The following is a 15,962-nucleotide window of genomic DNA, read 5'->3' on the forward strand; positions in this document are numbered from 1 at the left end:
TTCTGAGATGTGAAGAGATCAGGCTATACCATGATGCCTTCCTCTCCCCCCCCCCAAACCATATAGGCCTTTAAAGGTCATCACCAGCACCCTTAATTGTTCCTGGAAACAAATTGGAAGCCAGTGTAGATAGACCAAGGCTGGAGTGATATGGTCCCTATGACCTCTCCGAACACTTTTCAAGGGCACCCCCACATACAGTGCATTTCAGTAATCTAATCTACATGTAACCAAGGCACATACCACAGTGGCCAGATCTTTCCTGCCCAGGAAAGGCTGCAGCTGGCTAACAAGACAAAGCTGGTAGAAGGCACTCCTGGCCACAGCTGCCACTTGTTTATCTAGCTGTAGGCCTAGGTCCAAGAGCACCTCTAGACTATGGACCTGTTCCTTCAAGGGGAGTGCAACTTCATGCAGAAAGGAGGACACCTTAAATCTTGGGTCAGACCACTCACCAATTGCACTTCTGATTGGTTGGGATTAAGAATCAGTTTATTAGCCCACATCCACTCTAAAATGGCCTCCAGATACTAGTTCAGGAATCAGCCACAAGCATAAGATAGAGCTGAATGTCATCCAAATATGAGTGACAGCCCAACCCAAAACTCCAGATGACCTCACCCGGTGCTTTCAAGTAGATGGTGAAGAGCATAGGGGACAAGATGGAATGTTGCTGGACCTGACAACACAAAGGCCATGGGGCTGAGCAGCAGTCCCCAAGACCACCTTCTGAAACCTACCCCCAGGTAGGACCAGAACCATGGCAAAATAGTGCCTCCCAACCCCAGCCTGGAAAGGTGGTCCAGAAGGATAACATGACTGGTGGGTATCAAAACCTGATGAGGGGTCCAGGAGAATCAACAGAGTCACACTCTGTCTACCTCCTGGTACAGCAACACAGCAACCAAGTCTGTCCTATAACCAGGCCTAAATCCAGATTGGAAAGGATCTAAATGATTTGCCTCATCCAGGAAAGCCTGAAGTTGTCCAGCCACCACTTGTTCAATCACCTTGCTCAAGAATGGAACATTTGAGTCTGGTCGACTATTACTGACATCTCCTGGTCCACAGGAAGCTTCTTTAGAAGAGGGTGCACCACAGCCTGTTGCAAGGTTGGGGCAACCACCCTCTCCCTCAAGGAGGCATGAACTATCTCTTGGATCCAGTCAACTAGCCCTCCCAGCAGAATTAATTAGCCAGGAAGGACAAGGGCCATACAAGCAGCTGGTAGGCCTCAAAACTCCAAGGATCCTGTCCACATCCTCAGAAAGAATAAACCAAAAAGTATCCCAAACAATTGGACAGGTTGGCATTCTGGCACCATCTAGCCTTCTTACTGCTAATGTAGAGTCCAAGCTGGGCCACCGTCACAGTGGGCCACCAAGCAGTCCACCTCCTCTTACAGACCAGACAACAATGGGCCTTTGACTACCTGGAAAACTCTGCTGGCCTAGACTATGCAAACAAAATGGTGGCAGAAAAGTATTCCTTTTCCACCATCACTGCCATGGAGTTCACTTTAAAACGAACTTTTGTCTGTGTCTTATCAGATTCATTCCAAGTTTTCCTCCACTGTTGCTCTAGCCTTTGTCTTTTTATTGCCTGGAAACTCTCAGTAAACCACAGGGCTACCGGGGTGCTAACACTTGAGAGAGGCCACTTGGGAATGCTCATGTTAACTGCTGGGGTCATCTTGTCATTCCAGAAGTCCACCAGGGTACTGACAGGAGTACCAACCATATCAACAGGAAAATCCCCTCGAGCCACCAGAAAGTCATTTGGATCCATCTGGCTCTGGGAGTGGATCATTTTAATAGACCCCCCCCACCTCTGAAGAGTCTAAATCCAAGCAAACAGTGATCTGTCCATGACAAAGGAACCATCACCAATTCCTCTACCCTCAGATCGCATTCTTCCCACCTGGAAAAAAATAACAGCTCAAGAGTGTGGCCTGCACAATGTGTAGGACCGGTTATTACCTGAGACAAGCAAATGGTTGTCATGGAGACCATGAAAGCCTGAGCTGCTTCTGACAATACAGCTTCAGAGTGAATGTTGAAGTCCCCCAGAATAACCAGCCTAGGAGTCATCAACACCACTCCCAAAATTACCTCCGTCAGCTCAGGCAGGGAGACTATCTCTCAATCTAGGTACGCAGCCTCAAAACCCCAAGTGTCCTGGATGGGGCACAGTGCTAGGGGGATAGAATCATTACAGGCTACAGTGACACCACCCCACCTGCCAGACGAATGCTGATGTATCATCAAGTACCCTGGGGGGCACAACTGGGAGTGGTTAACACTTCCCCTCATAATTTGTGCATATTATCATGTTTTTGCATATTAGAGGCGGGATTAGATTAGCATAGGAACTTAACAACTGTTATTTACAGGACATCCAACTGTAAAGACAAACAGTTACAAACAACAAGAGGAAAGAATGGAAGAAAATAGTAATTACCCTCAAGTATACAAGCAGAGAATCAGGAGACTTTCTTAACCCAACCCATTCAGAGGGATCAACGGGGGCTTTGTAGAGAAGTGAGCCATTCAGAAATTTTCTCTCATCTTCAGTAATGTTTTCAGGCTAAAATGTTTAAAATGATGAATTTTAATTAGATTTCTTCAACGAGAATGTTAATTGAACAGAGACAGGACTAGATTAGCAGAGCAGCTAAACAACCCAAGCACCTGCAAAGGGAATGATAATTAAGAACAGGCTTTATATGTGTTTTTAAGACATTTGCTATCTTCTCTTCATAAACAGCTGAGATTAAAGGCCTGCTAGCTATAGAAAGTAGTATATCACGGCATAGCCAACATCAGTATTCTGTTTCTGAGAATTATGTATATAAGAGTGCCACTGTGGTTTTCTTCATACACAGAGCATTGGACCAGAAATCAAGGAGCCTTGTGGTAGGTACTGAAAAAATGAAACAAATGTAAAGTAAAACAAACATTTTAGAATAAGGAAAATAAATTTTTTAAAGGGCACTGTGTTGACATTTCCTCCAAAAGTAAAATGATGGTTCCTTTCCTTATTAAAAATAATTACAATCAATTTGATTCTAAAATTTCACTTGCCAGTTTTTGTCAATGGCTTTGCCTCAGTGATGATTCTGAAAATATGTGGCAAGCTCTATTCTTTGCCTCCATTATCCTTCCCTTTTCTTAGTTCTTTTCCTTAAAAATAATGGCTGCCCCTCTGCTGCCATTTCACTTGGCCTTGTGAACCTACTTCCTTTGGTCTCCTACCTGCCATTCCTATCATTCCTCTTCTCCATTATATCATTGAGGTAAACCTTCACCCCACCCCTTCATTCCTATCACATAAGCACAAGCCACCATTTGCCTCATTCTCAACAAATCCTCCCTTGACTAACACTGCCTCTTCAACTATGGTCACAACTAATTTCTGTCTATCCCTTTCCAGGTGAGATCTTTTGTTTACTCCTGCTGCCTTGAACTGATCCCTGTAATTTGGTTTCTGTACTCTGCCCTCCCCTGAACATGTCTCTCAGCTTGATCTCTTGATGTCTGCCCTCCTTGATCTCATTGATGCTCTTGAGATAACTGGTCATCCTCCTTTCCTATCCATACAACTCTCATTTCAGCAATCCTAGTTCTCTTTCCAGCATATCATTTTTTTTTCTTTTGGCCTCTTGACTCTCCACATGAACTCTTTAGGATTCAGTTTTCTTGTCCTTGGTTATTTTCTCTCCATACATTAAATTCCACAGCTTTCAGTACTACATATGCACTGATAACATACAATATTGCTTCTGTGACAAATATTTCACTTTCTTTCCATTTCCACATTTATAACGGCCATTTTGTAGTTACTATTTGGATGTTTCATCAACTCAGCAAGTCCAAGTCTGGTCCATTTTTCCTGGCTCATCTTACTAGAAGTCCCCCACCTTAAACTGCATTTAATTCACTGAGGGCCTGTTGCTAGTCCACTGTCAGGATTCCTGAAACCCTTCAGCTGCAGAATCAGTTATTCAAAGCATTCATAATCCAGTTAATCATTACAGCTTACCATTGTGCAGTTTGAAGAATATTTGTAAGGCTCAATAGTTTCCAGCTGGTACAACATTTTGCAGACGACAATCACACATGTCCAAACAGTGCAGACACTAGATGCCAATGGGCGGAACTGGGAATATGGCAAAGCAAAAACCCAGGCAATCAAAAACACGTAGTTAAGTAGGGAAACCTATAAACGTAAAACATGGAAAAAAATACAGATTACCTCTCAACTTTTTGTGAACTTGTATTATGCAACCATTTTCCTTATACTAAAGAAACGAAAGAATTGTAACCACGCTCTATGAATCTCATGACACAAGTTTAACATTTTTTAAAAAAAACATGTTTACAATACAGAACCCTGTACATAGATTCAACAGTGCATAGTAGCTGAGGGGAATGAACAGCAAAAATAGCTCTATAGTCATAACTCACACAAGACACCCAACAGTACCCAGTACTAATATTATACTCATTATGCAATGTGTTTAACATGAATAGGATAATACTGCCATATTACTGGCTTGGATCCCATCTACATTTTTGCAAGAAGAAGGTTTTTGGGCAGTTCCCCTACTGATCTCTCCCCAAGCTATTCTTGGGAGTCCCTTAAGGGGAACATTCTGGGGGAGAACATTTTGGGCTGCCACAGGAAAGGGGAATCAGTGAAAATCACTCCCCCTTGCGCTCACAGAAATTTTAGGGGAGACCTAAGACACTATATTTTCAAGACTTAGATATGCATGTAACTGGAGCAGGAAATCTGCTTTTGAACTAGAGGCAGGAAATTAATTGACAATGCAACTATTTATAATATAATTGGAGGAGAGGGAAATCTCTCAAGAAGCAGTAGTTTACTCCAGGTGTAGGTTCAGTGGTAATGCTCAAAGATGAAAAAGAATAGGCTACTCTGTGTGGTGATGGCAGTGTAACTAGCACAGAAGACAACTAACTTAATTCTGAATATATTGCTGGAGTAAAGCGCCCCATGGCGCAGAGTGGTAAGCTGCAGTACTGCAGCCAAATGTTCTGCTCACAACCTGAGTTCGATCCTGACAGAAGTCGGTTTCAGGTAGTCGTCTCAAGGTTGACTCAGCCTTCCATCCTTCCGAGGTTGGTAAATTGAGTACCCAGCTCGCTGAGGGTAAAGTGTAGATGACTGGGGAAGGCAATGGCAAACCACCCCGTAAACATAGTCTGCCTAGTAAACGTCACCCAATGTGATGTCACCCCATGGGTCAGTAATGACCTGGTGCTTGCCTTTACCTTTAAAGAACCACTGCCAGAGAGCTCAGGAGACAATGTTCTGAATTCTGAATATATTGCTAGAGTAAAGAACTGAATTCTGAATATACTGCTACATTCTGAATATATTGCTGAAGTAAAGAACCACTGCCAGAGATAATATATTCAGGAGACAATGAAGATTTTACTTCATTATGATTCATATACCTTTTGTGGGCACTTGGTGCAGGCAGAGAAAACCATTTTTTTCATTATTACATTATAAGGGGGGATCATGTGAGGATTCAAGAAGAAGGGAAATCCTATTTCTCTACTGGCCCCTTCTTCCCCTCTTGCATTAGCTTTGCTTCCCCAAAGGAACCCCCATAGTAATAGCTGGGGGAGGGATCGGAGGTCTCCTGCTGGTAGGCGGAATCAGCAAAAAACCTCCAATCCCTTTCCTTCTGAACCAGTCTGCTCTCTCTTGCACCAGCTCTGCTTCTTCCCGCTGGCCTCTGCATCCCCAAGTTCAGCTCTGCTTTCCCTCCTGCTCTCCTTTTGGCTCCAGCTTCTCTTAATTCCACTCAAACTCGGTTTTTAAAAATGTCTGTGCATGGACAAACAGTGCCATTAACACGTCAAATTTTTCTGCAAGCTTGGGTGTTACCCTGGATTTGCAGAACTCTAAACTGTAATTATCACTGGCTTCATTGTGCAGATTTTTTTTTATCTGCAAGGAGCCAACCTGTGACTATTAGATATCAGGATAGTATAATAATTATTATACCATAAATGCATATGACACTTCACAGACTGACATAAACTTAAAAAAAAAAAACCCTCTTCTGTAAGGAATTTACAATCCCAACATCAACAAAGGGAAAGACAACAAAGGAGAGGTGGAAAGTGGAGAACAAGGGCAACTATGAAAAACAGAAAATACTGAGGCTTATTTTCAAGAAGGAATGAGAACTAATTAGTTAAATCAGGCCTCATGAGAAATATATTTTCAGAAAGTACGTAAAGGGTCCTACAGGCAAAAGGGGTAATCAAAGGTAGACGGATGGCCTGTCTAAGGGAGCAAAAGCACTGAAGGTGGGAGAGGTGGATAAAAGATCAAAGGAATCAATATAATGGGAAATAAGAGAAATAAGAAATAAGGTGATGTTTAAGAGGGTTTTTTTAAGGTAATTTTTACAAAAATGCACAAGAATAAGAGGTATAAATGGTTTTAGTGGTGAAAAAAGGTGAAAGTATGGAAGTGTAAAAAGGATAAGGAAGAGAAAAGTGGATTGTAATAATTTAAAAGGGGCATGATCAGAACACACAACAGAGTTTTAGCTAAGAAGGAAGAACAGGCAGTTTTCTGCAATCCTGCACTAAATCAGTAAGATGACTTGGGTAGCCACCTAGTGAACTGTGTATTAAAAGTGCAAAGTAAAGCTGTTGTTTTTTTAAAAAATTAAGATTATTTTAGGATATAGATGGTATTAGAATATGTCGCAGCTGAAGCTAACTTTGCATTTTAATAAATATGCAAAAAAAGTCAAAATCTGAGAACCTACATTTCAAATTCTGAAATGCAAAATTCATATTTTGAACTCTAAATGAATTGTCAGGTTTTTGGCTGCATGTACTCATCGTACAGATAAGCCTTGTACTTTACATCAAAAAGTTATTTTGGAAATTCAAATGTCCCATTTTCAAATTCAAAATCCAAGTATAATTTTTTTCAGAGGGTCCATGATTTCATTTTTATATGTTAGCACTGACATCTTTCTTTAAAGGAATACAGAGAACACTGCAGACTCAGACTGACCACAGAATCCCTCAGATGTATTAATTAAAGTAGTTTGGCTTAAGCTTTAGATGTGAGTGTGTGTAAAATGCTGTCAAGCCACAGCGAACGTACGGCAACCTCAGCCAAGGGGCGTTCAAGGCAAGTGAGAAGCAGAGGTTATTTGCCGTTGTTTTCCTCTGCAGAGTCTTCCTTAGTGGCCTCACTTCCAAGAACTGACCCTGCTTAGCTCCCAAGATCTGACGAGATCGGGCTGTACCATGCTGCCTTCCCTAAGCTTTAGATATTTTAATGCAAAATCAAGAATTAAGCAACAGTTTGGGATATCCATTATTTACTTGCCTCTTTTATTGTGACCCAGATAATGTATGATGAAACAATTTTGATAATGTGTAGCTCCAAAAGCCACCACACAAAGACTTGCAGTTTATGAAAGTATTCCAGGAATTTCAAAAAAAGTACAGTGAGGCGGTCAATCACCAAATGCCATTTATTCTTTAAATCTGCAAAGACAAGCCAACATAGATGGTGAAGTATTTCTGCTGCTTTTATGGATACACTTATCTTCATGTAGAAAGGGGAAGAAGAATTAGCTCAAAGCCATAGCAAAACAACCAAACATTCAAACAAGACAATCACAGTAACAAGTAAAATCCATAAATTATCTGTTAGAAGATTAAAATATATAATAAGCATTAAAACATACTGTGCATTCCTGAGGGAGGGCAGGTCCTCTTAGGAGATGGCATGACCTCGCCGCCGCCATAAGTGCATCTAATCATGAAACAAGACGCACTTATGCTGGCGGCGAGGGCAGTTCTGTTGGCGCCTGAGTGCTGTGGAGCTGCGCTTTGCGCCTCCGCTGGTGCAGTCTCTCCATGGCGTAGGCCATGGCAGAGAATTGCCACGCCGGCGTGGGGGGGTGTTCCCGGGGCGGGCTGGGGAGCAGAGCTGCCATTAGGCAGCTCCCTTTGCCCTTTCGGCCCCGGACGCTGGCGGCCAGGACGATGTTGCTATGCCTGTTTTTTAGCAGGAGCAGCCTCACTGTTTTCAATGGGGCTTTTAGCCCCTTTGAAAACAAAAAAAGCCTTTTTAAAGGCTTTTTTCATCCTGGCGGCGTGCAGGAAACAGCTTAGGAGGAGGTGCAGCTGAGTCTCTTCCCCACAGTCCCTGCACGCTAGCATCTCAGGAATGCATGGATAATCTTTATAGCTAAAAGAAGCAGAATTAACAATAACTTATTATCCCTATAATAAAGAGTGATCCAGGGTAAAGCCAGTGAATTATTCATTGACCAAACTCGCATGAGAGGTTTTTGACTGTATCTTTATAACCTGGGCTACAAACTGTAGGGATGGGCCTAGGAATAGTGCAGACAGAGAATGGGTTTAAAAAGCACACTGAGTTAAGACTAGCAAAAATACCTTTCCACAGTTAATGCCGTGGTATGACTTTCTTCACTTGGTTAAATATACAGAAGTGCCTCTAGCCCTGTGAGGATCTGTTCCTGAGGCCCCCGCCTATTTGCCCCGCGGCCTGGCCAACTCGACCCGGAGGGGGCTTCCTTGGCCTCAGCATGGGCTTTCTGAGAGAAGGCCTTTCGATCCTCTTCAGCCCCTCGGGCGGTCTCTGCTCCACCGAGCCACCTGCTCCACAGTAGACCGTCGCCGCTTCCTCCCCGGCCTCCACCTCCCTCCTCGTCATATAGGCCAGGCCCCCTCCGGACCCGCCCCTTCCCCCTCCTCCCTTCCTGCCGGGCAGGGGCTTCACCAATCGGCCCCTGCTGGCTCTGTCAGCCCGCCCTTCCTCTCAGGTGGGCAGCGGCCCCAACCCAGCTGATTGGCGGCTCCTGCTCCGCCGCCCCCGCTCGCGTCCACCCGGCCCTCTGCTGCCTCCCCGCTCAGCTCCCTCCGAGTCGGGTGAGACCGCGGCAGAGTCGGGGCCGCCAGCGCGGCCCCCAGAGGCAGCGCCCTGCGGACCCCGACCCCACCGGGCCGCGCTGCTCGGCCCCAGCCCTCCCGGCTGGGACGGCGATTTCCCCGGGGCCTTCGCAGGCCGCGGAGCAGTCGGCCCCGCCCCTTCGCCCCGGTCTTCCCGCCCGGTAAGGCCGCCACCACGTCTGGGGCTGGCCCGGGCGTGGGACAAGCCCTGAGTTGTGCACTCCTCCTCCAAAGTAAGGTGGAATATTGGGAGCTGACTCATTCACACTCACACATGTGCACACATAAATTAAGCTTACATTCTGAAAAAAAAAGTCTGTTTCTTGTTATTACTGGAAGCACCCATCCCAATCCAAGTGGAACGTGTACACCCCACTATACTAGCCCAGGAATGTGGCCAGTTCTGTACTGGAATGTTGACCTGTAGTATGTAGTAATTGTCATATTCCATATTTTGATTGTTAGGTGCAACAATGCCTCATCTCTGTTTTTTCTCTCCCAAATTTCATCTCCTGGGTAGCCTGTAAGTAAGGTGGCCATATAAGGGAATATATTACCCTCGCGAATTTCCATTGAGAAAGTTACAAAAGTAAAATCCCCTCTATATCCATTGAGGTTCTGACTAACTCATAACTGACTGTCTTCTCGTCACACAATACTGCTAATGTATCCAGATAAAAATCGCAGGACTATGCAACGATTTGCATTTATCCCAGAGAAGAAGCCTGCAATTAATAGTAAACAAAACAGAAAATTTTAAAGAATTTTTCCACGGTTACCTGATGTTTCTTCTGTCTCTGATTCATCATCATCATCATGTTCTTCTTCTTCTTCCTCCTCCTCTTTTTCATTCCCACCATTATCGTCGTCCTTCTCTCTCTCTTTTTCCATTCCTTCTTCTTCCTGTTCTGGCAACATTTTATCCTCTTCCTTTTCAATGCTGGCATTTAAATTCATCATTGTTAAGTCAGGTAAGCTCTCTTGGTGTACCAACCTATTAACAGATAAAACAGGCATGTCAATATGCTAAGCAATTACAAATCCATAAACAATTTTCTCATATCAAACAAACAAGGAGTGCATGGACAAATGGATCTAATACCATTTATAGAATGAAAACACTATACTGGATCACGCCATACTAGCAATTATTTTTCATTTGGATGCTAGTTATTTGATATAATAAGTGATACTGCCACCTAAACTTGACATTTCCCCCACAGAGGAAAAAATGGTCAGAGTTTAAGATGTAGAAGCATGAAATGACATGTTGGAACAGCAAGCATTTCATGACTTCACATGGGGACTTACTCATTTTGGCGGATTGGTAATTTTTTCTTGATGCTGCTCAAAGTAATTGAAACAGAAAGAAAAAGGGAAATGAAAACAGAGGAGTTATAAAAGAAGATCAGAGATAAGACATCATGCTACATAACTCACTAGCATTCTCTTAATCCATTAGTGGCAGCCATCTGATGCCAGGAACATGCCATCCTAGCATTAACAGGGTGCTTCTATTAAGATGGAAAGTATACAGTATGGTTCCAGAAGAACTTTTAATCATTATTTTATAATACAAGTGGATTATTTTAAAGAGTTAACACAATTCATAGTCTGAATATATTTTCATCTTTGTAGAGAGCCAAAGCCAGTGTGTTAGATTCACAGGTGTATATTTTTTAAAATTCCAATTTAATAAAAAAGCACAAGAAACTTTGAATTCAGTAGAAAATGGTAAGTTCTCCTCAGTGCCACTGTTTGGTGCCTTGAGAATGAATCTGGAAGAATCACAAACTACATTTTACCAGTTTGGTTGCAACAACGAATTACAGTTTACAGCAAACCAGGAAATAACTTAGCTTGAAGCATGTCACAAGGAAACAGTGTATGAATGAGCCTGAGGCTTCTTCTAGACTCACTGCTATAGCTCCAAACCATGGTTGAGCATTCTTTCTGAACAAAGCACCAGGTAGGTTTTCACACTAGGCCTCAAAAATCAGTTCATAATGAACTGTGGTAGTGTCTAAATTGCCAATATTCTTGGCAATCTTCATTACTCTTGATACTAAATAATCACTACTAGGACTGGAGAGGTGTCAGATGTATCAATAACATATGGAAAGAGGTGTCATTTCATTAAAAGTCTTCAGAGATCTGCTCCAACATGTGGAGGAAGTACAGAACCATTGTAAAAATCAGCTACCGTATTTTTCGCTCCATAACACGCACTTTTTTCCTCCTCAAAAGTGAGGGGAAATGTCTGTGCGTGTTATGGAGCGAATGTGCGCAAAGAGCCGGCTGGGCGCGCTGGAACAACGCGAGCCGGCTCTGTGCGCCCCGTTCCAGCACTCCCAGCTGGCTCTGTGCGCCCCGGGATGCACAGAGCCAGCTGGGCACGCTGGAACGACGCAAGCCGGCTCTGTGTGTCCTGCCCGCCTCCCAGCTGGGAGACAGACGGGGAAAGCCGGCTCGCGTCGTTCCAGCGTGCCCAGCCGGCTTTCCCCGCCCCGACAGCCAGCTGGGGGGGGGGCGTGTTATGGTCAGGTGCGTGCTATGGAGCGAAAAGTACGGTAAGTATTGGAGAAAACCATTGTGAGAGATTTCCCTCTAATCAGGGAAACAATGTATATCCTCCCAAATAATGCTCCAATTATTAATCCTCATAAAATCAGGAAAGTAATTTGCTATAATGGGAAAACAGTAAGATCTTGGTTTATCAAGAGGTCCACTAACCCTGCACTTTTATGAGAATTCTGCATAAGTGACTTGATAGAAGGCATGGGGCGAAAATGCATGGGAGATTTTGCCTTGGATTTGCCACTCTCTAGATGCACATTTTCCCAATCTGAATTCTCAAAACTCTGCATGGAGGTTTATTTTTGAGTTTTAAGAATTTGGCTGGATTAAAATGTGCATTTAGAGAGCAGCAAGTCCAAGGCAAAACGTCCCATGAATTTTCGCCCCATGTGAAATTTGAAAATAAGTAGAATGTATGACTTATTTCTCAGAATATGGCACACCGGACAAAATAAATTGTCAATAAGATTTTCGAGGTATCTCTTGTCACAAGATATACTTAGAATTTTGCCTGTTCAAATTATGCCAACTGACTGAGGTAAGCATGTGTGTGTATATGAACAAGTTATATCTAACATGTAGGATTCATAACTGTAGTTTCCTCAGTTAACTGGATTTTTTATATCCAAATGTAAGCAAAAAGTGGCTAGGCATTTAATGAATTGGATGTAATTTAAACTAAACTGGTGTACTGTGTAGCTTTTCAGAGGTGTAAACTTACAAACTTCAAATACTGTGGTGTTGTTAACCAATAAGCTCTTTTATACATTTGAAGGATATACGTATTTGGACAGCATTGTCTTCTATGGGCTTAGAACACTACTTTTTATTTTACAGTGAAAATGAAACGAACAAGAAAAAGGTACATTTGGGGGAGGGTAGAAAAGAAAAGGTAATATTAAAATACCCACCTATTTATTATTAGATAAACACGACCATTGACTTTGGCATGGCTTTGATGAGAGAGAGAGGAAAGCACAAGAATACATGTGATGGCAGCATGAAAATTGGGTAGAGAAAGAGAAAGAGGTAAGAGTAAAGCGTTAAATAGGAATGACTATTATAAAGATATCTTACCACAAAAGGCACCCATTTTCACATCACAATGAAATAGTAATATTAGTGAAATAGTATTACAAATCATGCAGCAAAAAGCACTCGGAAGCATAGAGGTGCACTTCTTCACTTATATATTCACCTGTGAAATTAACTGGCAAAGGACATAGTTATTGATAGTCATTAGCATATATGGGTTTTTAAAGGATTATAAAGATTTGTGTAGAGTAGATCCTTCAATGATTACTCTCTCCAGCGTGGTGTAGTGGTTAAGAGCAATGGATTCTAATCTGGAGAACCAGGTTTGATTCCCCACTCCTCCACATGAGCGGCAGACTCTAATCTGGTGAACCGGGTTGGTTTCCCCACTCCTACACATGAAGCCAGCTGGGTGAACCTGGCTAGTCACAGTTCTCTCTGAACTCTCTCAACCCCAACTACCTCACAAGGTGTCTGTTGTGGGGAGAGGAAGGGAAGAAGATTGTAAGCCGATATGATTCTCCTTTAAAAAGGTAGAGAAAGTCGGTATATAAAAACCTTCTTTGTCTAAATGGCTGAATGGGACCTCCATGTTGAGGGAAGGGGGCTGTGGCTCAGTGGTAGAGCATCTGCTTGGCACACAGAAGGTCCTGGGTTCAATCCCTGGCATTTCCAGTTCAAGGGACCAGGCAAGTAGGTGATGTGAAAGACCTCCACCTGAGACCCTGGAGAGCCACTGCCAGTCTGAGTAGACAATACTGACTTTGATGGACCAAGGGTCTGATTCAGTTTAAGGCAGCTTCATGTTTTTGTTTTTTCATGATAATACACCACAATTGCAGGGGCTGGGGGAAAAGCAGCAGAGAGACACTTTGGCCTCTGTGCCCCTGCCATGGCCCTTCTAGAGTTTGGTCCATCACTGAGAAACAGAATGGTGATTGTAGTGCCAATGTGAAAGAACCTCCAAGAAGGATTTGGGAATGGTGTGGTCAGGTGACCTCACTCTGGCTTCGAGCATATTGGCAACTGGTTCCATACCCATAAGTGGCTGCAGGATTACTTCCTTGTAGTAATTTAGCCATGGAGTTCTAGCTACAAGCCTTAACCCCAATCCGACCTGACTCAGCTTGACTGCCAGATATTACTAGTCCTGGGAGTCTACACCTAACAGGCTGAAACGTATAAAAGAGGAAGAGGAAGCAGTAGTGGTTGGGGCTTCACCAGAGACCAGGAGGTGCTGTGGAACCAGGTGCAGTGGAGTGACCATTGTTGTAGGAAGCCCCCAGCAAATAAGAGGGCTGTAAGGGCAGCTATCTTTGTGTATATTGTGGGCTGTTCCTTTTCTTTAATTAAAGTACACTTGTTTTGCCAAGATACCTTGCCCCTGTGAGCTTCTTTGATCACCTGAAATCCATTAAAGAACCAGGCATAGATTGTTTTGCTTCAACAGGGCACTTATTCTGTTCTGCGTACACTGTTAGCGATGTAGACTAAAGGGTTTCCAATAATCATAAGTAAAAGACAAGGTAAATGCAAGAATAAGTGTTATGCTTTAAATTAAAATTAATGGCACTTGCTAGTTAAACTAGTAAAATATGTATCGGACAGTTGTCCAAACTCTGAAAATGTCCTTTCATCTTATACTGAAAAGCTCCTCTTAGAATTGTAACTGAACACAGAATTTAAAACTATGTATGATGACCAGACTGTAGGAGGCACAAAGAAGGATGTGGTGTCTTCTTTCTCCCAATCTGAGAAGCTGAGGCTTAATACTCCACTCTGCTCCAATGTGACATGATTTGTGTAAGAGTTTCTCAAAACTTTTCAAGAACTGGCTGGATGTGTCTGCATTGAAGTTGGTGTGGGGAGAACTCCTGGTGTCAGAATGGAGGCAACAGTTCACCACAAGTTCAGTGACTAGCACAGGTAAAGGAACCCTCCACTTCTTTGGAGAACTCTCAGAATCAAAATACTTCTCAGGTGCAGTGCTTGGCTGGGTAAAAACCTACTCAGAAAGGAAGCATAGATGACTGTGCCTGTGGCTCAGTAGCACAAAGTGAAAACCATGGTAGAAGCATACACGTTGACAGTAAACACCAGTTCTAGAGGGCAATGTAAACCGTGATCTTAATAGTGTTTTTCGGATCACATAACTGTGCTCCTAATAATAGGGCTGATATATCAGGGATACAAAATGTAGCTAATAATCCTTTTATGAAAAAGTAAGGATTATTGACTACATTTTATATCCCTGTACAACATAGTAAACTCCAATAATTATGAAACGTCTAATAGAAGGTCTTACAACTAAAACATGGTAAGCATGATTTAAGAATATCATCCTTGGACTCCTAAATGAACAGTCACAATATTCTATAGGTTTTAAAAATTCAGGCAAGCTCCCTATTTATATCAAGATGTTATCTGCAGGCTTGCACACCATTTCTTGTTAGTCTCGATTAATAAGTTAATAAGTCTCAAATTATGTTGATTCAATTAACTCTCTTATAGCAGCACTGGGAAACCTAAGGCAATGTTGTATTTCTTTATCTAAAAGTTAAAGAACTTCAGAGCGAACATGAAAACAAGTTTAATGGTAGCAATACAGGACATTCTGATGACAAGAGAATTCTTCAGAAATGCCATTGAAGTTGGGTTTTTGTGGCTGTTCATAATATGTTGTTGTTGATCAAAAAATCCACAAAACAACAATAAACTAAGTAAAATTTCTGTTCCGATGTACTTTAAACACTGCCAGTTTTGCAGCATGATGTCAGAGAAAGTCATAAAACCTTATCTTTGCTGAACATAAAAATATACACTCTGAATTTAACACAAACATACTTGTAAGGCTATTGCACTTCTTTCTATATATTGGGTGTGAAAGTTGGACAATGAAGAAAGCTGACAGGAAGAAAGTTGACTAATTTGAAATGTGGTGTTGAGGAGAGTTTTATGGATACCGTGGACAACCAAAAGACAATTCAGTGGGTTCTAGATGAAATCAAACCTGAACTGTCCTTAGAAGCTAAAATGACTAAACTGAGGCTATCGTACTTTGGTTACATTATGAGAAGACAAGATTCACTTGAAAAGACAATGCTAGGAAAACTGAAGGCAGCAAGAAAAGAGGAAGACCCAACATGAGATGGATTGACTCTATAAAGGAAGCCACGGCCCTCAGTTTGCAAGACCTGAGCAAGGACATTCTGGAGGTCATTGATTCATAGGGGTTTCCATGAGTCGGAAGTGACTTGGCGGCACTTACACACACACACACACACACACACACACTGCAACAGAGTTTAAAAAGTCAAATAAACTGCATTTGGCGAAGGGGCTTGAAACAAACTTTAT

General features: G+C 42.6%; 1 protein-coding gene across 1 annotated transcript in view; it reads right to left on the reverse strand.

Annotated features, from left to right (window-relative positions):
- Positions 1–15,962, reverse strand: part of PIEZO2 (piezo type mechanosensitive ion channel component 2) — a 309,479-nt gene that overhangs the window by 71,698 nt on the left and 221,819 nt on the right. The window contains exons 18-21 of the mRNA XM_056854258.1: positions 9,773–9,987; positions 7,396–7,556; positions 4,042–4,218; positions 2,461–2,586 (exon numbers count right to left, since the gene is read on the reverse strand). Coding sequence (XP_056710236.1) covers positions 2,461–2,586; positions 4,042–4,218; positions 7,396–7,556; positions 9,773–9,987 — 679 coding nt within the window. The remainder of the gene's footprint in view (positions 1–2,460; positions 2,587–4,041; positions 4,219–7,395; positions 7,557–9,772; positions 9,988–15,962) is intronic.

The sequence above is a fragment of the Euleptes europaea genome, chromosome 8 (assembly GCF_029931775.1).
Source record: "Euleptes europaea isolate rEulEur1 chromosome 8, rEulEur1.hap1, whole genome shotgun sequence".
In the NCBI taxonomy this organism is placed as follows: domain Eukaryota; kingdom Metazoa; phylum Chordata; class Lepidosauria; order Squamata; family Sphaerodactylidae; genus Euleptes; species Euleptes europaea.